The 25,489-nt window shown below is 39.4% G+C and overlaps 1 protein-coding gene across 1 annotated transcript in view; it reads left to right on the forward strand.

Annotated features, from left to right (window-relative positions):
- LOC113076630 (mediator of DNA damage checkpoint protein 1-like) overlaps positions 1-25,264 on the forward strand; it is a gene marked incomplete at its 3' end in the record, with an annotated part of 28,726 nt that extends 3,462 nt beyond the window's left edge. The window contains exons 2-8 of the mRNA XM_026249321.1: positions 16,901-17,064; positions 17,184-17,306; positions 19,967-20,089; positions 20,209-20,331; positions 20,451-20,573; positions 20,693-20,815; positions 25,075-25,264. Of these exons, the coding sequence (XP_026105106.1) occupies positions 16,988-17,064; positions 17,184-17,306; positions 19,967-20,089; positions 20,209-20,331; positions 20,451-20,573; positions 20,693-20,815; positions 25,075-25,264 (882 nt within the window). The remainder of the gene's footprint in view (positions 1-16,900; positions 17,065-17,183; positions 17,307-19,966; positions 20,090-20,208; positions 20,332-20,450; positions 20,574-20,692; positions 20,816-25,074) is intronic.
- Between the last annotated feature and the right edge of the window lie 225 nt (positions 25,265-25,489).

The following is a 25,489-nucleotide window of genomic DNA, read 5'->3' on the forward strand; positions in this document are numbered from 1 at the left end:
GGTGGAAAACTACAGTTTCTGTAAAAAACATGTTTTAGTAATGTGTCTCATGACAAGAGTTGTGTACATTTGTGCAGTGAAAATATGTTGCACAGTACGAGCAGGGAACCTTCAACCAGGAGCGCTGTAAGGGGAGGGAAGAATTAGGACAATTCCAAGGGCCCAGCGTAAGGGGCCCCCCCCCCCTTACGCTGGGCCCTTGGAATTGTCCTAATTCCTATTTGACCATTCCCTAATTCACCCCGAGAGGGAGGGGGGGGGGGGTTCTAATGGTAATTGAGATTGGGAGGTGATTCCACCAGCTGGGCACAGTCCAGGAAAAGATCCGTGAGAGTGATTGTGAATTTCTTTGGGATGGCACCACAAGGCGTCGTTCACTTGCAGAGCGCAAACTTCTGGAGGGAACATAAGATTTAACCAGTGAGTTTAGGTATGTTCACAATGTTTGACAATAACTTTGATATTGTGAAATATATTTAGCTGAAAACTGAATACAAAATAAATCACACAATATTTTCTCTTTAAAGTTCAGTAACAGTGAGGTTGGAAACAAACTGGACAACACTATTCATTAAACACTTATTTAATGTATTCAGATGAAAATGTACAATATTAAAAAATTATTCACAAGCAGTGTTTTCAGAGCCCCCAGTTACACTGTTTTAATCAGAACACTAGCAATACAGTGTAGTAAAACAAGTAAAATCTAATTCAGTAAATTTTTATTAAACTAAGCACAATCAAAACCTATCACAAAAGGTCAAAGCATCTCTAGCAGAAGTGACAGTGCAATGTAGCAGATGAACAATTTCTTACCAATGTTTCAAGAATAAACTGGATCCTCGATGACTCTACAAGGGGAAAGAAGAAATGGTTTACTGAAAAGTTCTTAAAAAGCAGGATTTCATTTTATACCATTTCTTTAATCAAAATGGCGGAGAGGGAGTTCAGATTTCCTACAAAAAAATTGGTATGTCTATTGTCGGCACAACCCAAGGAATATTTTGAGATCAGTTTCATTACAATAGCCTAATGCAATCAAAAGTTATTAGCATTTTTGAAAATTTCATAATTGAAGGTTAATGAATGGTTAATTACTCTTGGCCAGTAGGTGGCGCTGTTACCAAATTGATGTGGTATGGTCAGTGTGAGGTGACAACGACACATACAAAGTTTGGTGCAAATATGTCAAAGCTTTGTAGAGATACAGCCTCAAATGAATTTTGGCATCCTTCCAGCAAATTTGTTGATGCGCTAAATTAGAACAGGTTCGTATATTGACACGAAATCCATAAATTTTGGCCAGTGGGGTCTGAAGATTATCCACGTCAAATTTGGTGAAAATCAGACTAACGGTCTAGGAGGAGTTCGAAAAAGTAGATTTTCAACATTAATCAAAATGGTGGAAAGAAAGTATGGCCAATTTTGGCATAATTGGAATCGATGTTCTCGGCATGATGCAAAGAATATGGGGAGACCATTTTCATTTCAATAGTCTAATCGATTCAAAAGTTATTAGCATTTTTTAGATATTTCATTATAACTCTTGACCACAAGGTGGCGCTGCCACCAAACTTTTTGAGTACCTTCAGGGCATAAAGCTGAATATTTTTGTAATAATTTTCGTAATGATATGATAATGCGATCAAAAAATACAGCATTTTAAAACATAATTCAAAATTGCCGACGCCTAAAATGGCTGACACGGGAAATCTGGATATCATTCAACTCAACATGACTCACTGAATCTAAAGAAACCAGAAGTTATAAGCCAAAATATGCATTTTTCATATCTCCTGACCACTAGGTCGAAACACTGCAGGTAGTCTCAGGTCATGGTTATTATAACACACACCAAGTTTGATCTCAATATGCCAAACCGTTGCCGAGATATAGCCTTACAAGCATTTTTGCGTGCTTTTCATCCAATTTGTTCACGTGTCATTCTAGGTTGGACAAATCAACTTAAATTCTATAACTTTTAATAATAAAAAAAAAAATTATTATAATTTTCTGGCTTAGGGTTCAAAAGTTATTAGCATAAAAATATTGAAACTTTGGACAAGTGGTGGCGCTAGAGAGTAAGAGTTAGAGACTTCAAACTTGCTACAGTTAATGTTGGGAGTGTCCTCTATCAGTGTGCCAAATTATACAACTTTCCCGTAATCGGTTCTATGGGCTAAGGGATACAATAGGTGCCTTGCACCTTCGGAGCTTGGCCCCTAATTATGAAACAAAAGTTACAAAACTGTATTGTACATTAACTGTAACGTACTTAAATGTGCAAAAAAACTGACTCAAAGATTAAATTAAAATGTATTAACATATTTAATTTAGTGATTCACCTGCGTAACAACTAGAGGGGGCCTGACACTTTGAGAACCATGGGTTTAAAGAATCCTAATATTTTTTTTTTATTCATTTGTATTAACTCATTAAAATTGTAATGACATTTGCACATATGTTTCAGAAAACACTTTGCAACTATTATAAGAATAAAAACATATATAACACACATAATGCATGGGACACATTAGGTGAGCATCTAACTTGATCAGCTGTGATAAAGCAATGCAAAATACACACACGGGTATTTATTTATCTGCAGGTTACATGTCCTTTAAGCTACCCATTTATAAACTTTGGTTATACTTTACTATTTTCGAAAGATAATAACGATAGCGATTTTCTTACCTCATTTTGCCAGTATGTTTGCAGGACCTTGCAGAACACATCTGACACTTCTGGTGTTCACAGTTTTTGTTCTCCTTTGACTTGTCACGACTCAAATTCGCTCAAAAATTTTTTTAAAAAAAAATTAATAGGCAAATATTATTAAATAATTCGGACCGACCGAGCAGTCAGTTATAACGACCAGCAGCTCACAGTCAGCCTCCTCACTCACAGAAACACGACAATAATGGTCATATTTTTAAATGCAGAAAGGTGCGAAGTCCGCGAACCGATTCATTGTCCAGTTTCCTGAATGACAGCAAGATTAACCAATAATTATCAAAGTAATCAAATAAAACTACCAATGAGAGTTGTTTTAGTGTGATAAAGCAGCGAAATGTAGTTTTATTGTTGTTAATGATGATAATTTTTAACATATACCTTTATATTTCAAAATAGGTATGATGACTAAAATATTTTAAAATGCTATTAAAATATTAATCTTAAATAATTTAATATAAATAATTGAAAAGTTTGTTACCCTTTTTCAACCATTTAGCATTAAAAAATTTTAACGTTGTTTCATTAAAACAACTGACCTTATTTCAACCATATTTCATGTGCTGGAAGTTTTTCAACCGTTCATCTTTAAACGTTGAATCAACGTTGTTTCAACATTGAAACCACAACTGACCTTATTTCAGCCATATTTCAACATTGAAGGTCGGTCTTGTGCCGGCTGGGAATGTACAATAGCTAGCCTACAATGGCATTTTTTTTTTTTATTAAAGGTTACCAAAATCCTGAGCGTCATAATCTTATTACCCTCAAGTTATTTAATAAAATAAAACTTAGGAAATTCACTTTGAAAACAGAATACATATCTCCCAATGATAATGAAAAGTTTAAAAGGACAAGAAATTTTCCAAATTACATGTCACTAAGTTAAACTATAGTACAAACTTCATTCTCAAAGTCCGTCTCCTGAACTGTCTGAGAAAGTGCTAGAAAACAAAAATCAGTCTCAGTTTTTCATACACTCAAAAGTGTTTAATATAATTGATTTCTATATCATTTGTATTTAAACATATACCAGTAAAGTAGTCAAGTGTGTGAGTGGAGGTATACCTAACATTTCTCTTAGGCTTGTGCTCTCTGGAAATTCTTCTCCCTCACTCTCTGGGTCAGTCTGTTCTTTCTCTCTTTCATCCTGCCTGTTATTTTCCTGTGTCTTAGAGTCATTTGGCTGCTTCGTGCTACTCTTCCTGAAGAAGGATGCTATATCTGCTGCCTTTCTCTTCATTTTCCACACATTTCACTGACTGACTGACATGAATACAAATCAAAACAAAAGCAAAATATATCAACATTTAACATGTTTGAAAAACAGCATAATTTTACCTAATTTTATCTTGACTTTATCTATATCTAGAACTCTGCGTCATGCGCGTGACGACACAAATATGATGAGAGCGCAACGGTTATTCACATCCATCTAAAGTTGGCGTGAGAACATAGAAAAGTAACATTACTGTATTTAAAATCGACTTAGAAGCTAGTAATTACATTGGTATGTTGAATCACATTAAACGTTTCATGATTAAAACATACATTTATATATTCTGAGATAAAATAAACATAGTTTTGAGCATCTGAGTCGGCTAATATGAAGCTAGTTAAGTTACCTGCTCCCTACGTTACCTGTTTGTTACACAGGACAATGATAAAACTTCAGACACAAATAGTTGAACGGAACTACAATAATAATTTATCTGACTTTAATAACTCACCTGAAAAGATGTGTTTGTGTGCTCAAACACGAGTTGAACCAGGCACAAAAGCGAAGCTTCACTCCTAATCTCTCTCAGTCCTCGACTTCTTACAAATGCTGGAAAGAAACACGCACTATGGAAACTCTCGCGATAGCGCATTTGCCTGTAAGTGACAAGTGATTCAACTGTTGCAATAGTTTCGCAGTCCGAATGTAATCGTTTTGCCATGATCAATCGAGGTCATTTTGATCAAAATCTAAGAAACTATTATTATTATTTATAATAGATCACAATTACAATCGGGGTGGCCGTGATTATTTCCATGGTGGCCATGGCCACCCCTGGCCTCCCCCAAGCTCCGCCCCTGCAAGGCACCGGACCCCCAACTGCTCCCCGGGCGCTGCAGCATAAATGGATGCCCACTGCTCCGGGTGTGTGTTCACAGTGTGCGTTCACGGTCTGTGTGTGCACTTTGGATGGGTTAAAAGCAGAGCACGAATTCCGAGTATGGATCACATTACTTGGCTGTATGCCACTTTCACTTTCATGAAGAGAAGAGTTGCTGCGGATAGGAGGGAGAATGTATAACTGATTAAAGGATTTCTGGAAGAAAGATCAATTAAGGTGAGAGTTGGAGAGTAGATATCGTCAAAAGGTATGATAGAGAATGTCATTCTTCAGGGGTGTGTTAGAAGACCATTGCTTTTGATTATGATGATAAATCATGTGTTTACGAGGGTGGATAAAAATATTTGGAGATTCTTTGTTTGTAGATGATGGAGCTCTGTGGTACAGAAGAGAAAAACATTAAAAGAAGCTGGTCATTTAAGTGGGGGTTAAATTCTCAGTGGTTTTAAATGTAATTAATTCTCAATAGTTTTTTTTTTCACAAAAGAATAGACGAGGAAATCAGATTAAAATTTTATAATCACAATTTAGAACGGGGTGCAAAATTAGATTTTTTTGTAATCTGGTTCGACAGCAGACTCACATGGAGAGGGCATATTGAGAAGATGTTGAATATAATGAGATGTGTGTCTGGGATAAGCTGGGGGCAGATAGACTGGCATCGAACACCATTTACATAACATTAATCAGATCAATAATGGACTATAGACACATGGGTATGGAACACAGTGTATGAAGCTGCAGCAAAAACTCATTTAGATAAAATTAAATTAATATCCAGAGAGGTGATGATTTTAAATGAGTTCTCAGTATTTTCAGAGGAGTTAATAGCAGTAATGATGGCATTAAGATGATCGTGTGTTCAGACTCTAGTTCTGCTCTTATTGAAGAACAACAGTCAGACACTAGACAGGGTTTAGTTGTGCAAATTCTGTAAGAATGATGTACTTTACAGCAGAGATGGGTGAGCATAATATTCATGTGTGTTCAGCTCACGTGGAGGTCAAAGAGAACGAAGACACAGACAAATCGTCCAAACAAGCTCTAGGGCCACTAGATTAGAAATGGTAATATCATACAGTAGATATGAAATTAAAGCTATAATCAAAAAGCTAATAAATTAAAGGTGGCAGCAACTGTAGGAGACATAAATAAAGATATGAAAAACAGCCAAAATAGGGAAAAAGAAGATACTCAGCTGGAAGTAGAAGAAAGGAAAACATGTCATCAGACTCAGAATAGGACATACAGAACATACGTCCGACAGGATGTTGTGAATGGTGTGGAGAAAACCAAATGCTAGAGCATGTTATTGTTATGAAGAGAGTCAGAGGCGTTCAGATCCAAATGCAGAATTTATTTAGAGAATGGTCGACAGGCAGAAATAAGAAATGGCATCAGGTATGTCAGGGAAAAACAGAAACAAGCAGAGATCGGGGCAGGCAGCAGAGAATCAGAGTCAAAATAAACAATCCAAGATCAGACACAGGAAGAACAAAACACAGGAGAAAACGCTCTGAAATGTTAGACAGGCTAAACAAGACTTTCCAATCTGGTGGAGTGAGTGTGCTGCTTATATATGTGTGTGTGTGTGTGTATGTATTAGCTGAAATGAGGTGCAGGTGTGAGTGCAGATGCAGGTGTGTGTGCGCAATCAGTACCAGGAATGAGGCAGGATGGGAAATGGAGTAATGAATGAGTCCTGAGTCCTGAGTGGATTGCCCTCTTCTGAAGATCATGGGTAGGGCTGTGACGGTTGCCGTGACAACCGCGTCACGGTGGTGGTCAGTTGCTAGCACGGTGGTCTACTGCCACCGGCGGTAGTGCACGTGACTTCACAAACTCTATAGCAAGCATGATACAAAGTTTTGTATATAAGTGTAATAACTGTAATAGTTGCAAATTCTAGGTCTATGGTAATTAACAAATTACCTAAAACACTGCGTTTCCTTTATATTGGCAGATTTGAGCGCAGGAAAATACAGTTTATGCATTCAGCAAATCAATTTAGTGTTGGGCGATGGATCTTGTTGGGAAAGCAAATACCTCATCACCGATCTGGAGTCATCTGCATTCATGTCACCCATCAGCGTTTGCACAAGTTCTCGTGATCACAAACGCTGGCTGGTCAGATTTGGTGAGGCTTTCTCCAAACTGGCCAAATACAAACGAGACAGCGATGAATAAACGATGGTAACAAGAAATATGGCAACGAATCCTATCTCAAAGAGATCGCGTGCAGACGAGGAGTTAGCTATTGAGCTTGCTTGGTGGCGGAAAAGTAAACCGGATGCAACACAACTGCGTTGCGACAGGTTTAGTCTGTCTAGTGTCTATACAGGACATTTGAACTATGTGTCAGTAGCCTGCATCACAGACCGGACGGGGGATTTATCATGTCGTGTTGTGCTGCATCCAGTGTATCATTACTGATTATAATGAGTATTTTGTCGCGCTGCGTTGCTTGCGTCCGTAAGGCCGGCGACACACTGGATGCGTGGCGCAAGCGTCTCAGCTGCATGGCGTGTCTGTTTTTAATTCGGCTCCCATGTTAACAGGTTAGAGCTTGCAGACTGCCTGTGTGAGCGGAAAACACGTGCATGCTAGAAATAGAACCGACGCCTATTTTTCACACGACGTGCGCGTGTTGGAAACGTTTCCAGGCAAAATATAATAGGAAAATATGTTTATATGTCATTTTTGTACACAAATACATATTAATTCATGACTTTTTAATATTGGAAAGTCTATAGGTTGACATAAATTCAGATATAATGTAATTTAAAAAATAAATAAATAATTATCGATTTTCAAATATTGCACCTATCAAACATAGTCTATTTTGCCATCAATAATGTTGACGGTGTCTTTTATCTGTAGGTGTAGGTGTTTTTAAAAAAAGTTGATATTGTTGTCATGAGGACAAGATCCTGGTCTGTCGGCGGCCTCCCTCTATGTCACCTACAGTAGCAGCAGCGCGCCAGCGCCGCGTCAGGCACGATTCTGATGTGTAAAGACACAGAAAATGCGAGGCAGCCGCCACGCTCCTGACACGCAGCAGAGATGCCAAGCAGCCAGTGTGTCACCGGCCTAAGACAGGGTGTATTTAATTTCTTATTTAGGCTACTTTCTTGTTTAACTGAATTATTTATTTGATATTTATTTTAGTGTTTTGCAGGCGGCATTCACTGACAGAAGTTCTCAAATAAACACTAACTGACGAGTTATATAGGATGTGTTAGATGAGTGAGACAGTGCTGGGCTGATTTCTAGACGTGCATACATATAGTGAAAGTGAAAGTGAAAGTGAAGTGAAAGTGAAGTGACATTCAGCCAAGTATGGTGACCCATACTCAGAATTTGTGCTCTGCATTTAACCCATCCGAAATGCACACACACAGAGCAGTGAACACACACACACACACACACACACACTGTGAGCACACACCCAGAGCAGTGGGCAGCCATTTATGCTGCAGCGCCCGGGGAGCAGTTGGGGGTTCGATACCTTGCTCAAGGGCACCTAAGTCATGGTATTGAAGGTGGAGAGAGAACTGTACATGCACTCCCCCCACCCACAATTCCGTCCGGCCCGAGACTAGAACCCACAACCCTTCGAGTGGGAGTCCAACCCTCTAACCATTAGGCCATAAATATATCCTGTATATAATATATATAAAATATATTACATGCACAGTTTAAGTCCGCTTTAATCACCTTTTTTGGTAATTCCATGAATTAACTGACCACGACACTGCTTGCACATAGTTTATTTCGCAGTTTGATATGAAAGGATACGCACAAAGGAAGCACGCACCGGGGACTTTGAGCACAGGACCGTCCGCGCCTGCTTAACTTGCACCTGATGCTAAAGTGAAGTGGAGCGCGTGTCTAAAACGTCTCCTGTTCAGTCATTCTGCGACAGAATAAATTCACTTCTTGTCTTAAGAAAAAGTGACAGAAGCAGCAGTTGTGAGTGGGTGGCCATCCCCGCCCCTACGTAAAATAATTTAAATACGTTAAACTGGAAAAAAAATTATCGCCTTCGTTAACAACCAGATTTTGACACTAATATATATATATAAATTGCTGGTCCATGACTACCACGGTAGTAAAAAATCAGCCACCGTCACAGCCCTAATCATGGGCACTCCAACTAATGATCGTGACATAGCCACCCCCCCCCCCAATGGAGCGCCTTCCAGACGATCAAAACAATCTAGGAGGGCAGTGGAGCGGAGGCAGAACAGGGGGAGGGACGGAGGTGCATGTGGAAGTGCAGTGGCAAGGGACCGGGGCAGAGAAAGCGGAACTGGAGCCCTTCCTGGGCCTAACATGGAGATCAGGAGCCCTTCCTGGACCTGACATGGGAAACAGCATCCTTCCTGGGCCTAACTTGGAGATCAGAAGCCCTTCCTGGAGCATCCTTCTTGGGCCTAACCATGGGTTTAACTCAGGAATAGGGTTTAACTCGGGAACAAGCGCCCGCCAGGGTGGAGCGGAGCAGGTGGAGCTGGAGCCCACCAGGGCGGAGCAGAGGACCACCACAGTCAAGAAGACGGGACAGAAGCCCACCAGGGCGGAGCAGAGGACCACCACAGCCGAGAAGACGGGACAGAAGCCCACCAGGGTGGAGCAGAAGACCACCATAGATGAGCAGAGGAGACAGAAGCCCACCAGGGTGGAGCAGAGGACCACCACAGCCGAGCAGACGGGACAGAAGCCCACCAGGGCGGAGCAGTGGACCACCACAGCCGAGAAGACGGGACAGAAGCCCACCAGGGCGGAGCAGAGGACCACCACAGCCGAGAAGACGGGACAGAAGCCCACCAGGGCGGAGCAGAGGACCACCACAGCCGAGAAGACGGGACAGAAGCCCACCAGGGCGGAGCAGAGGACCACCACAGCCGAGAATACGGGACAGAAGCCCACCAGGGCGGAGCAGTGGACCACCACAGCCGAGAAGATGGGACAGAAGCCCACCAGGGTGGAGCAGAAGACCACCATAGATGAGCAGAGGAGACAGAAGCCCACCAGGGCAGAGCAGAGAACCACCACAGTGGATTCGATGGCACAGGAGAGCAAGTCTGGTCAGGTGGAACTGAAACCGAGAACATAAACGGGTCTAAACTGGCCTCATGGAAGACCTCCGTGGCCCTGACAGGACAGACAGAGAGTTGGTGGATGGCCTCCATAGCCATGACCGGAACGAATGAGAGCTCATAGACGGCCTTCATGGTCGTGACAGGATAGGACGAGAGCTCTGGAAGTAAGGCTGAGATGTGACAAGGCAGTGGGAGTTCGGCTGAGACGTGACGAGGCTCTGGGAGTTCGGCTGAGACGTGACAAGGCTCTGGTAGATCCGTGGTGATTTGACTGGCTTCATGAAGATCAGCTGCGACTTGACTTATTTCGTGAAGATAAAGGCCCAATCCCAATTCTATTTTATACCCCTTCCCCTTCCCCTAAAAAATATTCCCCTAAGGATTGGGACACCACTACCATGACATCACACGTCATCATACGTCGTCTAGCTCATTCAATACACACATATACTGGTGTGCATTGGAGCCTAAAATTATCGTTCTTTATTAATGAGCTGCTTATTGACACACACACACATCAGAAATCACGCAGCTCACACATCCAGGAGAAAATAAACTTGTCAACGCTGCCCCACAAATTTTATTAAATACAGTTTAAATATTTTCCAGCGACGAGAGGATACAATCGCTTTTTTTAAGTAAACTCATTTTAAAAAGATAAACGCATAGACGCGAATACATGCAACTTCCATTTCGCTCTCTCTTTCTATCTCGAATAGGCAATATTTGAGAAAATGGTTTAGCTATTTCTAATTATTGGGGGGATTAGCCCCCATCAATGTCTACGGAAGTTATTGTCCTGATCAGACATATGCTGTGGTAATGATATGACGTTAGCAACTATTAGCGATTTTTTTTTGCTAAAATGTCTTTGACTAACATGACCGTTAATTAGTTCCTGAAGAGCAACAGTGACTTGACTTGGCTCATGAAGGTCATTGGTGACTTGACTTAGTTCCTGAAGATCAACAGTGACTTGACTTGGCTCATGAAGGTCATTGGTGACTTGACTAGGCTCATGAAGGTCATTGGTGACTTGACTAGGCTCATGAAGGTCATTGGTGACTTGACTTAGTTTCGTGAAGATCAACGGTGTCTTGACTCGGCACATGAAGATCGTTGGTGACCTGACTTGGCACATGAAGATCGTTGGTGACCTGACTTGGCACATGAAGATCATTGGTGACTTGACTTGACTCATGAAGTTTAACTATTGTTTTACTTGACTCTTGGGTGTTAGAGGTGACTTGACCAGACTCTGGACGGTCAGCGGTGACTTGACCTAACTCTGGATGGTCAGCGGTGACCTAACTAGACTCTGGGAAATCAACAGGGTCCTGATCAACGGTGACCTGACTAGGCTCTGGGAAATCAACAGGGACCTGATCAACGTTGACCTGACTAGACTCTGGGAAATCAACAGGGACCTGATCAACGGGGACCTGACTTGACTCTAGGAAATCAACAGGGACCTGATCAACGGTGACCTGACTAGGCTCTGGGAAATCAAAAGGGACCTGATCAACGGTGACTTGACTAGACTCTGGGAAATCAAAAGGGACCTGATCAACGGTGACTTGACTAGACTCTGGGAAATCAACAGGGACCTGATCAACGTTGACCTGACTAGACTCTGGGAAATCAACAGGGTCCTGATCAACGGTGACCTGACTAGGCTCTGGGAAATCAACAGGGACCTGATCAACGTTGACCTGACTAGACTCTGGGAAATCAACAGGGACCTGATCAACGGGGACCTGACTTGACTCTAGGAAATCAACAGGGACCTGATCAACGGTGACCTGACTAGGCTCTGGGAAATCAAAAGGGACCTGATCAACGGTGACTTGACTAGACTCTGGGAAATCAAAAGGGACCTGATCAACGGTGACTTGACTAGACTCTGGGAAATCAACAGGGACCTGATCAACGGTGACTTGACTAGACTCTGGGAAATCAACAGGGTCCTGATCAACGGTGACCTGACTAGGCTCTGGGAAATCAACAGGGACCTGATCAACGTTGACCTGACTAGACTCTGGGAAATCAACAGGGACCTGATCAACGGGGACCTGACTTGACTCTAGGAAATCAACAGGGACCTGATCAACGGTGACCTGACTAGGCTCTGGGAAATCAAAAGGGACCTGATCAACGGTGACTTGACTAGACTCTGGGAAATCAAAAGGGACCTGATCAACGGTGACTTGACTAGACTCTGGGAAATCAACAGGGACCTGATCAACGTTGACCTGACTAGACTCTGGGAAATCAACAGGGACCTGATCAACGTTGACCTGACTAGACTCTGGGAAATCAACAGGGACCTGATCAACGGTGACCTGACTAGACTCTGGGAAATCAACAGGGACCTGATCAACGTTGACCTGACTAGACTCTGGGAAATCAACAGGGACCTGATCAACGGTGACCTGACTAGGTTCTGGGAAATCACCAGGGACCTGATCAACGGGGACCTGACTTGACTCTAGGAAGTCAATAGGGAACTGACTTGACTCATGAAGTTTCTGGGCTGGCGGCCATCTTGTGCAGTAGCGCTGGGCTGGTGGCCATCTTGTGCAGTGACGCTGGGCTGGCGGCCATTTTGTGAACAGTCTCCGGGCTGGCAGCCATTTTGTGGAGAGACTTTGGGGCTTCAATGCTGTCCTCCACCTCACCCACCGTGAACAAAGAGCCACACAACAAAAGACCATATTCTATGATATCCCTGGTGGAGTGAGTGTCCTGCTTATGTTTGTGTGTGTGTGTGTGTGTGTGTGTGTTTATTAGCTGAAATGAGGTGCAGGTGTGTGTGTGCAATCAGAACCAGGAATGAGGCAGGATGGGAAATGGAGTTCTGAATGAGTCCTGAGTGGAGTGCCCTCTACTGAAGATCATGGGCACTCCAACTAATGATCGTGACAGTTATCATGTATTGTGAAAAGTTTAACCCTTTCGAGTCGATTAACGCATATATGCGTTTTGAGTCATTTTTCTCCTGATAACCCTGAAAAGAACTTAAATTACACTCTCAGTTTTAATCATACAGATAAGAGCAATACATCAATCGAATCTGTAAAGGGTCTAGTTTTTTTTGGATACAGACATAATAACAAAGAACCTTTGTGCACTTATAAATAAAGATAACAAACAAGGTGTGCTGTCTGCAGCCTTTGTGTGCTCTGATCTTCATTTACAAACACGTCATTAAAATGAACTGTAACTCAGTGAATACTCAACAAAGAGACATGAGAGAGATATCTATAGAAAGCCTGAAATGTCTACTTTTAAACTAAACAAGTCCTGCCGAAAACAAATATTCTGAGATAAAGTAATCCATATGAAAACAACGCAATGTCTGTTTTTCATATCTCCCTTCATTATATCTAATGTGACCACGCCCCCGCGCTTAACGCGCTATTCAGATTCAAACTGAAGCGCGCGCTTGAATACGCCCACACAGAAGAAAAAGCAGCCAGACTGTTCTTCAAGTTTTTATTTTATTTTACTGTTTGCTTCGCGATGAGAGGAATAAGACACAATTCACCCCAAAAAGATGTGATGTGGTTGAGGATTTGAGAAATGGATTTCCTCAGAAAAAAGAATGAAGCACTTTATTCAACAGGGATCATAAACATGAGTAAGTCTCTTTTTATTTATTTATACTAGTTTTCACATAAAGTGTAAACATTTTACTAGTTAGACTTTTTCCAAATAATTTTTCCAAACTATAATTCCTGACTAAATGTATAATCAAGTGAAACATTATGAAGTTTCAATAACAAAATACAATACTATACCATTCAAAAGCTTGATGTAAATAATATAAATGTGACAAATAGAGATAACTCTAACAAATGTAAAAACAATGCAGTTCTTTCGATTTATTCCTCCTAAAAAAACCTGAAAAATATTCTCAGCTCTTTTCAACATTAATAATAATAATAATAATGATAATAATAATAAATGGGGTTTATTATAAGATTGTTAAAAGGATTTCTGAAGGATTGTGTGACTGAAGTAAGGATGCCAAAAAGTCAGCTTTGATTGTCCCTAATAAACTGTTTAACTGCTCCCCCAAGTGGATATTAATTTATGTTGTGGGATAATTAAATATATTCTTAATAAACTACAAACATAAAATTATATACTTTTATTTTGTTCTCACATTCTTTCTTGTAAGTCCTCCCTCAGAGTGGCACAGTTGAATGGGAGGCTCATTATGCAGGCCTTTGTCTTCTCAGGTGTAAATCACAATGATATTCATGATAGTTGACACCTACTCCCATATGACTTTTACCAACAAAAAGTGTCTTAGAAAATTAAAATCAATATATTGTTTTCTGTGAGTGAGTAAACAAGATGATTTTCACATCATTCAGAAAGAAAAATTCTAGGCTACAAGCTCCAGTTCTCAACAGTCCCGGGAACCAATGTTCTGTATGTGTTTTATTGCCTTATTCAAGTGATTTAACATTTTTAGTTTTTCACTAACCATGCATAACATTTTTTTTCTCAAAAATACAATAATGTACATGCATGCATTTCACATATTATTATAGCCCAGTTTGTGCTGATTACAGTGATATTAGACTTTACCCATTAAGATATTTATAAGAAACTGAAAAAAGCAAAAATATCAGGGCATGACAAAACTTCTCCAGGCCCCAAAAATACCCTTAGACTCCAGAGGGTTAAAGACGATAGAGGAAAGCTATTAAAAGAGGTTCAGAGGAAAGAGGACAGTGACATTAATTTGAGACACCTGTTAAACCAAGAAAAGAGAAGTAATAACAGAGCAGCTTTAATTAAATATTTGTAGAACATGGGTTTAATGAATGAGCGAGACTCGAGAGTAAACACGCATTCAAAAGACTTAAAATCCTTGACTTCAGATATCACAAACCACGGTAAGATGAGTCCTCAGCTTCTAATATCATGTATTATTGTAGAATGTCGCTATCGTGTTAAACTCTTCACACTTTAACGGATATTTGAGGGAGTTGTTTTGACGCAGTTTAAAATGATGTAGATGTAACCGAGTGCAGTGACGAGCTCCTCTTTCTGTGCTAGACTTTATGGTCAGACTGTTTCTCAGTTCAAAGTAGAGTTGTTCCAATTCCGATACTAGTATCGGAAATATCACAGATACCACAACAAATTCTGGCATCGGCGAGTACATGAACCCATATACCGATCCGATACCATTTTCAAGACCTAGTTATGACCGTTAGCTTTGCCTAACCGCTGCACGGTTCTTCTTCGCTGCTCAGAATGCATTGCAAACACAGGAAGTTGTGCTGTGTTGCCATAAGCAACCCCTGTTTAGAGCAGTGAAGAAGAAACGAAAATGCGTTAGCAGCACTGATCTATATATGACTGGATCGCTCATCGCGTTCCAACAGACAGTGAAGCCGCTTCCTGACCCGCATTTTTTTTAAAGCAGTAAATAATCATTGTAGCGTCATTGGGCCATAGATGTAGGAACTAGGCAAAAAAAAAAAACAATAAGTTCATAATTTGTACTAAAATAGTCTAGTGTGGCTATGTTTCTGTAAGTTTAGCAGACAGTGAGGTTCGGGTTTGTTCTGATCAGAGCTCGTGAGCGGAGAGCCCAGTTCTGAATATTCACTCATTCCGTGGGGTCTCGCTCAACCCAGAATGGCCTGCTGGTTCCAAAATATGCAAGGAGTCTTTTAATTGTTTAGTAATAAACTGGTGTTTTCTGTGTCGCTGAAAAGATGAAGTTGACTATGCAGTCTCGCCATGAACCCCAGAGAGAAATGCACATTTATTTTGGTTTGAATATTTTCATTTAAAAGTTGTCATTTCAAGCTTTCTCTAATATATAGCATATATTTCTCAAATCTGTGAGGCACAAGCTCAGTTTTGGCATCCTCCAGTTCACATGCAATGCAAGTGATCGTGCCGGCGCTTCATTATGTTGTCTGCTATATATTTGCTTTGCAATTGATTGATAAAAAATTGATTAAAATTAAGATATAATTTATACAAAACAAAAATCTTTTAAAAAGATTTTTCTATGAAACAAAACTTAATGAAGTTGTCAAAATCAGGTTTGACCAAAAATAGCATTGCTCCCCAAATAGCATTGCCTTCACCTTTTCTCTTGCCGCCTCCATCTCTACCTGCAGACTGAGCTCTGCGTCATCTTCGCCAGTTATACAGCCAATAAAGTGTAGGCCTATGTATTTCTAAATTGTGTCTAGTAATATATAAATTACAAAGGTTTAATAGGCATCTTTATTTATATAATTAATTCAGTCTCATTCATAAATTTATTTTATTTTATGTATAAAAATGTAAACCATGGCAGTCTTACGTTACAAATCAAGCACTTTATTTCAATCGCTATTTTTTTTTAGGTGTATTGTTTTCTTAAATTATTTAAATGTGTTGTAGATGTTGATGAAGCCTATTACCAATGCACAGTTAACCATATGCAGTACACCCATCCATATTAATTTCAATAAATGTTCCTTTTTTAAATTGAGACATTTTGGTAAAATCGTGTCATTTTTATGATGTAAATTGAGTGAGAAAAAGCAGTATAGGCTCAAGAAAATCGGCAGCCCGTATCTGTCATCGGTTAAGGCTGATGGAGAAATGTCGGTATCGGCACTAAAATATCCATATCGGTCGATCCCTAAAGCTCACCATTTCTCAGTCCATTATTACTAAGAATGTTCTCTGTACAAATATTACTTCTAAAGAGAAACTAGGAGTAAGTGATGGTGATGTATTTAACTCTGGTCTGATACTATAAAAACACATCTTTCTAAACAGTGAAGATTTGTCGTCTCTGAACAGAGATTCATGCTTTCTGTTTCGTCTTCATTTTCAACAAACACATGAGCACTGAGTTCCTCCTCTGATGTGGTCAAAGTGTTTCTGTTATTTGTTTTGTTTTTTCATTGACAGACCTCAAATCAGTTCTTCATCATGTAGATCAGGGAGAGATCTTCATCTCCAGATCCCAGCGGTGTGTCTCTGAAGAGTGATGCATCCATGAAGTATCCTCCTAAACTCAGTGCTGAACCAGTGACCTCTGACCCCAGTGCTGATCCAGTGACCTCTGACCCCAGGTGAGACACTGTCCTGTACTGGAGACAATAGATTGACTCACACAACATCATACATCATCTGAACTAATTGTGTTGTGTTTATTACTGTTTGAAGATGTATATGAATAATTATATTTTAGAGTCACCAGGAGGAAGAGTCAGAGATCTTCATCTCCAGATCCCAGCGGTGTGTCTCTGAAGAGTGATGCATCCATGGGAGTTCCTCCTAAACTCAGTGCTGAACCAGTGACCTCTGACCCCAGGTGAGACACTGTCCTGTACTGGAGACAAGAGACTGACTCACACAACATCATACATCATCTGAACTAATTGTGTTGTGTTTATTACTGTTTGAAGATGTAAGGCAAGGCAAGGCAAGCACATTTCGTACACGATGGTAATTCAAAGTGCTTTACATAAAAGAAAGTAAGAAAAATAATAACAAGAATAAATCAAGCAATTTTAAAACTTTGAAAATTATAAATTTTTTTACTTATTTAAAATGAATTTAAAACAGTTAGAAAATGATTTTACATAAAATAAAATAAACAGTGAAAACATAGTGCAATCTGTTTGGACATAGCACAGTGCTCATTCAATAAAAGCACAGCTAAACAGATGAGTTTTAAGTCTAGATTTAAATGTGACTAGTGTTTTAGCACATCTGATCTCTTCTGGAAGCTGATTCCAACTGTGGGCAGCATAGTAACTAAAGGAGGACTCCCCTTGTTTTGTGTGAACCCTTGGTATTTCTAACTGACTTGATCCTAGTGATCTGAGTGCTCTGTTAGGTTTATATTCAGTGAACATGTCTGCAATATATTTCGATCCTAGGTCTATAGTGACTTATATACGAGTAAAAGTACTTTAAAATCAATCCTAAATGTAACTGGAAGCCAGTGTAAGGACCTGAGGACTGGTGTGATATGCTCAGATCTTCTGGTTCTGGATGAGCTGCAGCTGTCTAATGCTCTTTTTGGGAAGGCCGGTGAGGAGCCCATTACAATAATCCACCCTGCTGGTGATAAAGGCATGAACTAGTTTCTCCAAGTCTTGGCTGGAAACAAAACATCTAATTCTTGCAATGTTTTTTAAATGATAGTATGCTGATTTAGTTACTGCTTTGACATGACTACTGAAACTAAGATCTGTCTCCAGAATCACACCAAGATTCCTGACTTGATTTTTTGTTGTATGACCCCTAGAGTTAAGGTATGCATTCACCTTGAACACTTCATCTTTGTTTCCAAATGAAATGACTTCAGTTTTTTCCTTGTTTAACTGAAGAAAGTTCTGGCACGTCCAACTATTAATTTCATCAATGCATTTGCAGAGGGAGTCAATGGGGCTGTAGTCATTTGGAGATAAGGCTAGGTAAATCTGGGTATCATCAGCATAGCTGTGATAGGCAATTTGGTTCTTTCTCATTATTTGACTTAGTGGAAGCATATACAGGCTAAACAAGAGCGGTGCAAGAATTGAGCCTTGTGGGACTCCGCATGTCATGGACGTCCACTTAGACTTATGCTCTCCTGTACTCACATAATAGCCTCTCCCTTCTAAGTATGATCTGAACCATTTGAGTACCATCCCAGAAAGCCCGACCCAGTTTTCCAGTCTATCTAGTAGTATGTTATGATCGACAGTGTCAAACGCAGCACTGAGATTTAGCAATACCAGCACCGATATTTTGCCAGAGTCACAATTTAAGCAAATATCATTTATTATCTTAATGAGTGCTGTCTCTGTGCTGTGATGCGGTCGAAACCAGATTGAAAATTGTCCAGGTATCCATTTGAGTTTAAGTATTTGTTCAGCTGATTAAAAACTACCTTTTCTATAATTTTGCCTATAAAAGGAAGATTAGATATTGGTCTAAAATTGCTCAAAATGGTGTTATCAAGATCGCTCTTTTTCAGGAGGGGCTTAACAGCTGCAGTTTTTAGGGAGTTTGGAAATGTCCCAGAAAGAAGTGAGGCATTCACCACTTCTAAGAGATCTGCTTTTAAGCAGTTAAGCACACTTTTGAAAAAAGATGTGGGAAGTGTGTCAAGACAACAGGTTGATGATTTTAGTTGCTGCACTATGTCTTCCAGAATTTTGCTATCAATGTTTTCAAAAATAGACATAGTATCTTTTTGATATTGTGTCCAAATCTGTCTGACCTCTGCATTACTTGAGGATGTGCCAATCGCCTTCTTGATATTGATGATCTTCTCAGAAAAGAACTCATTGCATTTGCTGTCTGAGAGCATTTCACTGGGAATCTGACTTGGGGGGTTTGTCAGTCTCTCAACAGTGGCAAAAAGAGTACGAGTGTTATTTAAGTTACTGTTTATAAGGTTTGAGAAGAAGTTCTCTCTAGCTGTGGCTAGTTTCACATTAAAAGCATGAAGGATGTCTTTATAGATGCTATAGTGAATTTCAAGTTTCGTCTTCCTCCACATCCGCTCTGCTTTTCTGCATTGTCTTTTCATAGTCTGAACTGCTGTCGATCTTCTCCAAACTGATTTCTGTCTGTTTTCTTACTGACTATTATTGGAGCAATATCATCAATAACATTCTTAACTTTTGAGTTGAAGGAATCAAGGAGAATATCAACAGAGTCTGCAGAAATGCTTGATGTTAAAGATATAGCCTCCATAAATAGTTCACTTGTGTTCTCGTTAATGCATCTCCTTCTGACAGAGACAGATCTAGATTCAGTTGTAGCAGAGATCAATATATCAAAGAAAATACAGAAGTGATCAGATGCTATGTCCTTAGTAACAATGCAGTGCTGTATCAGTGACCTCTGACCCCAGGTGAGACACTGTCCTGTACTGGAGACAATAGATTGACTCACAAAACATCATACATCATCTGAACTAATTGTGTTGTGTTTATTACTGTTTGAAGATGTATATGAATAATTATATTTTAGAGTCAGCAGGAGGAAGAGTCAGAGATCTTCATCTCCAGATCCCAGCGGTGTGTCTCTGAAGAGTGATGCATCCATGGGAGTTCCTCCTAAACTCAGTGCTGAACCAGTGACCTCTGACCCCAGGTGAGACACTGTCTCGTACTGGAGACAATAGACCAACTCATACAACATCATAAATCATCTGAACTAATTGTGTTGTGTTTATTACTGTGTGAAGATGTATATGAATAATTATATTTTAGAGTCACCAGGAGGAAGAGTGAGAGATCTTCATCTCCAGATCCCAGCGATGTGTCTCTGAAGAGTGATGCATCCATGGGAGTTCCTCCTAAACTCAGTGCTGAACCAGTGACCTCTGACCCCAGGTGAGACACTGTCCTGTACTGGAGACAATAGACCAACTCATACAACATCATAAATCATCTGAACTAATTGTGTTGTGTTTATTACTGTGTGAAGATGTATATGAATAATTATATTTTAGAGTCACCAGGAGGAAGAGTGAGAGATCTTCATCTCCAGATCCCAGCGATGTGTCTCTGAAGAGTGATGCATCCATGGGAGTTCCTCCTAAACTCAGTGCTGAACCAGTGACCTCTGACCCCAGGTGAGACACTGTCCTGTACTGGAGACAATAGATTGACTCACACAACATCATACATCATCTGAACTAATTGTGTTGTGTTTATTACTGTTTGAAGATGTATATGAATAATTATATTTTAGAGTCACCAGGAGGAAGAGTGAGAGATCTTCATCTCCAGATCCCAGCGGTGTGTCTCTGAAGAGTGATGCATCCATGGGAGTTCCTCCTAAACTCAGTGCTGAACCAGTGACCTCTGACCCCAGGTGAGACTCCATCCAGCTTGGTATCCTACTGTGAGACATTATTAAAAGTCCCGTTCTTCGTGATCCCATGTTTTAAACTTTAGTTATTGTGTAATGTTGTTGTGGCGTGGTCTTGTTGCGCTTCGACAGAGAAGAGGAAGAGCTGTGTTTGTGTTTGCCATGTTGTTGAAACGCTGTTATTTTCATCTCGGAGTACAATCATCTTTGTTTGGGCTTCCCAGGGACGCTGTACTTGGAGATTAATGGTTACAATTTATGTTTAACTCATTTCCCGAAAATTATAATCCACATGTAAAACTATGTGCAGCACATTTTGCTGAGGACAACTTCCTCAATCTCAATCAGTTTAACGCCGGATTCGCACAAAGATTATTCTTGAAAGATGGAGCAGTTCCCTCTTTGTCTGGAGAAGGTGTTGTTTATGGACCACAACCTGTAAGCAGGGCTTTGAAAACGAAAAAAAAATTCAGTCGGTTCACTCCGAGCAGAATCAATATTTTAACGGTTCTGTTCTGCGTTCCTCTGATATCATTACCGTTCCGAAACCAGTTCGGGAGGAAAAAATACCGGTTTATAACGTTATTTTTTTTAAAACGATATTATTTGCCTATAATTTCCCTAATAATAATAATAATTTAATAATAATTATAAAGTATAGCCTTTCCTTACTCAAAAAAGGAAAAAATACAGATAGTTTACAGCTTGCACCAGATTTTGTCCAAATGTAGGCCTACTTAAAAAAAAAAAAAAAAAAAAAAAAAACTATCAACATTTTAAAAGTATTTGTAAGATATTCTAAAATGTTTGCTGCATTGTTAAAAAAAAAAACACTTGTATAAGATTGCGTTTTGAGAGTAAAAAAAACGTAAGTCACGGCTCACATTGCATTTTATTAGCCCTATTACTTTCCGAAATAATGAAGGCTAAAATGCCTGTAGTCTAAAGCAAAATGTTTAAAACCATTATAAAAACAGTTATTAGTTTCTCTTCAAATCAAATCCTCTAAAGTTTATACTATAAAAACTTCAATCCAAAAACAAATGAATGTAAGCTGAAGCTGAAGCTACCTCTCTCATTCGGTACGAATCCAAATGTTTCCATGTTCACGAAGTATCTGGATGCTAAAATGTTATTTAATATAAAGAATATAGAATAATAGTAAATGTATAATCAGTAACGCTGTATATGCGTCTGACAGTCGGACTCCAAATTTCATTCAATAATTATTTTGAGGTTAATATCAAATGAAAACTTCAGCTTCTGGGAAATTTGTGAAGCTCCGCTGGCTATTTTAGTTCCCCTCACTCCACAACAAAATAATTTCAATTAACAGTATTTAGAAAAGAACAAGAATTACAAATATAAGAAGCTATAGCAACATTAACGACAAACCAAAACTAATTAATTTAGACTAAAACGAAACTGAAACCAAGGTTGGGTTTCTCATTCGACACAAAATCAAAGTTTCCGTATTCGCCATGTATTTGAATAACAAATTATTATAAAAAATAGCCTAATGTTTGTAAACATTTTGTGTCTGTATTATGTCTATTTCTGAATGAAATAATTTTTTTTCTCTAAAAAACTTATATAGTTTCTATCTCTCTCTCTCTCTCTCTCTCTCTATCTCTCTCATATATATATATATATATATATATATATATATATATATATATATATATATATATATATATATATATATTAACCAAGCAGGAAAACCTTTTTAAATATTTTGATAATTTACTGAAAATAAATAAATGACTTTTTAAAACGTTTAACTGATTATTAATCGGTCAAAATCAGCTGATCTGAGTTTGCTGCACTCAGAAACCGGTGACTGTGAACGAATCAGCAGAGCTTGTACGAGCTTTTGTCATCGTTAAATCTTTCTCAGACGTTTCCATATGTCGAAATTGGTTAGCCCATCTATCTGTGCGTGATGGTGTCCAGTGACTCTGGCGAGCGGAGCTTCTCAAAGTTGGGAATAATCAAAGGAGAGCTGCGGTCCTCGGTTGGGCAGGAAAGGCTAAGCATGCTGGCGCTTCAGTGTAGAGACCTGCGCGGGATGGATTTTATCCCGCTACCGCAAGATTTTATCCGCGCGCGAACGATCAAGTTTCCTCCCGCTACCGCCTGCAAAATCCCGCGGGTAAAGTATACGTTTTTTTTTTTAATGCATTGCATATTCTGCCTGCTACTCTGTTATTTTTTCAATTGCTCCCCTGTTGAATATAAATTTAAAAAAGAAACAAATGTTTCGTTTTATTTGCGTTTAATTAAATGGATGAAAGGAACGAACATGGAACTTAGAACATAGAACATAGAAATACATTAAAAAAGTAAGAAATGTAAATAAAAAATATACCTATTAGGTAGTATAGCCTAATGCATTATATAATAATAATACACCTGGATTTATTTCATGTTCAAAGGAAAATCAGCCTATACTGCTTAAGAATGCCTTCTTTTCCTCAAACATTAAACAAACAAAAAAAATCATTTTTCCTCAATTAAAAAATAGACCAATTTTAAATATTTAGCAAAATAAATAAATAATTAAAAATAAATGGAATTAAAAAATAATTGTAGACTACTACTAATGTAGTCCATGCAGGAATAGCATGTTGTTCATTGATGAGGCTTCAGATTAATCCGTCTCTGTGCACTTATGCGACCGCAATTACTGAAGCCCTCTCCAATGGTGCGCTGGGAGCTGGAATACAGAGTAACCCACATGGCGTGGAAACTCTTGATATCGCCTTTTCCACCACTGGATCTCTCGCTATTTCGGAATGGAATTACACGTCGCTGTCCATGGTTTCATCAGCATCCTACCATTCCACAAAGTCTATTTTATTTTATTTTAGTCTATTAGAAATAAAGGTTTATCTGTTTTTAGTAATTTTATTTTGCTAGATATTTCCACGTCCCGCAAATAACTTTATTTTCCCGCAACCCGCACACAATAATATCTTGCGGCGCACGTCTGCATTCACCAATCAAATATTGTCCCGCAAATATTGTCCCGCAAATATTGTCCCGCAAATATTGTCGTTTTCGTTCCTTGAACAGGTTCAGAGCCCTGCCTGTAAGTGTATTTTATTATTTAAGTTGGTGCGTTTAACAGTTTCTGTAACTTATTACACAAAGGGCAACGCTGTTTAGCTTTGTTAACTAGATGTTAGGGCTGTGCAAAAAAAATCGAATGCAATTTTCACGTGCATCTCGTCAGTAAAAGCGTTTTGTGATTATACGTACATCTTTAGCACGTGCGTTCAGATCAGGATTGCCAGGTTTTCAAAACAAATCCTGCCCACTTGCTTCTCAAAACTAGCCCAATCGCGTTACCAGGAGGGACGTGTGCTGTAAGCTCCTGTCGAATCACAGCACAGGAACCGCTGGCCCAATCAGAACTCATTACGTATTTCTGAAGGAGGGACTTCATAGAACAAGGAAGTCATCAGCCCGTTTTTATGACAGTGAAAACAGCGGTATACAGATACGTGAATTGTGTGAAAAATACACGTTGTGTTTTTACACGCGAAACATGAACATATGTTATATTGCACACTGTAAACACAATCAAAGCTGCAAAAAAACACAAAAAACATGACCTTTAAAGCTCTTACTCTTCTGCTGTCTGCTGTTATCATTATTGTCTGTATTATTGTCACACATAAGGAGCGTGGAGTACTCAGAGTAAACTAGAATCACTTTATTTGTCAGAGATCAATGCTAAGGATTGTTTCTTCTCTTTCACCCGGTCGGGCCACATGTTCAGATTATTACTGGCCCTGACACACAAACATAAAACAGTTGTTTTTGATCTAGGTTATCTTTATACTAATAAATAAGATTATTTCACACTCAACATGTTAGATACCAGTAACATTTTAGGATTCTCAATTTCAATTTTGATACCACAGCAAAAAACTACTAGCGTAGTAAATATAAAGTTCATGAAATGTAGCCTATATTCTAGAAAATGTGTTGTACTTTAAAGGGTTAGTTCTCCCAATTTGCAAAATTATGTCATTAATAACTCACCCGTAAAACCTCCGTTTATCTTCTGAACACAGTTTAAGATATTTTAGATTTAGTCCGAGAGCTCTCATTTTCATTTTTGGGTGAACTATCCCTTGAATCTAAATATGCTGTATATAACAGGAGTATATTAAACTGACACTTCTCTCTTAAATGTGTTGCTGTTCCTTCCATGTTTTATTCACAAAGATGTTTTTATGTTTGTTACCCATCAGAGAGGATCAGATCCGAGCCCAGGATCCTCCTCAAGCAGTGAATGATGAACTACAGAGAGTCAAAGAGCAGCACAAAACCAGCATGAAGAACAAGTATGAGAGATTATGTGAGGGACTGAAACTCCAGGAGAATGAAAGCCTCCTGAACAGCATCTACACACAGCTCTACATCATAGAGGGAGAGAGAGAAGCAGTGAATCAAGAACATGAGGTTTTACAGATGGAGAAAACAGCCAGAACACAACACTCACAAGACACTCCAATCTACTGCAATGACATCTTTAAAGCCTCCGCTGAAGCAGGATGTGAGGAGAAAGAGCAGATCAAGACTGTTCTTACTAAAGGCATCGCTGGAATCGGAAAAAACCGTCTCTGTGCAGAAGTTCATTCTGGACTGGGCCGAGGGAAAAGCCAA

This window comes from Carassius auratus, unplaced genomic scaffold (genome assembly GCF_003368295.1).
Source record: "Carassius auratus strain Wakin unplaced genomic scaffold, ASM336829v1 scaf_tig00020840, whole genome shotgun sequence".
Lineage (NCBI taxonomy): Eukaryota > Metazoa > Chordata > Actinopteri > Cypriniformes > Cyprinidae > Carassius > Carassius auratus.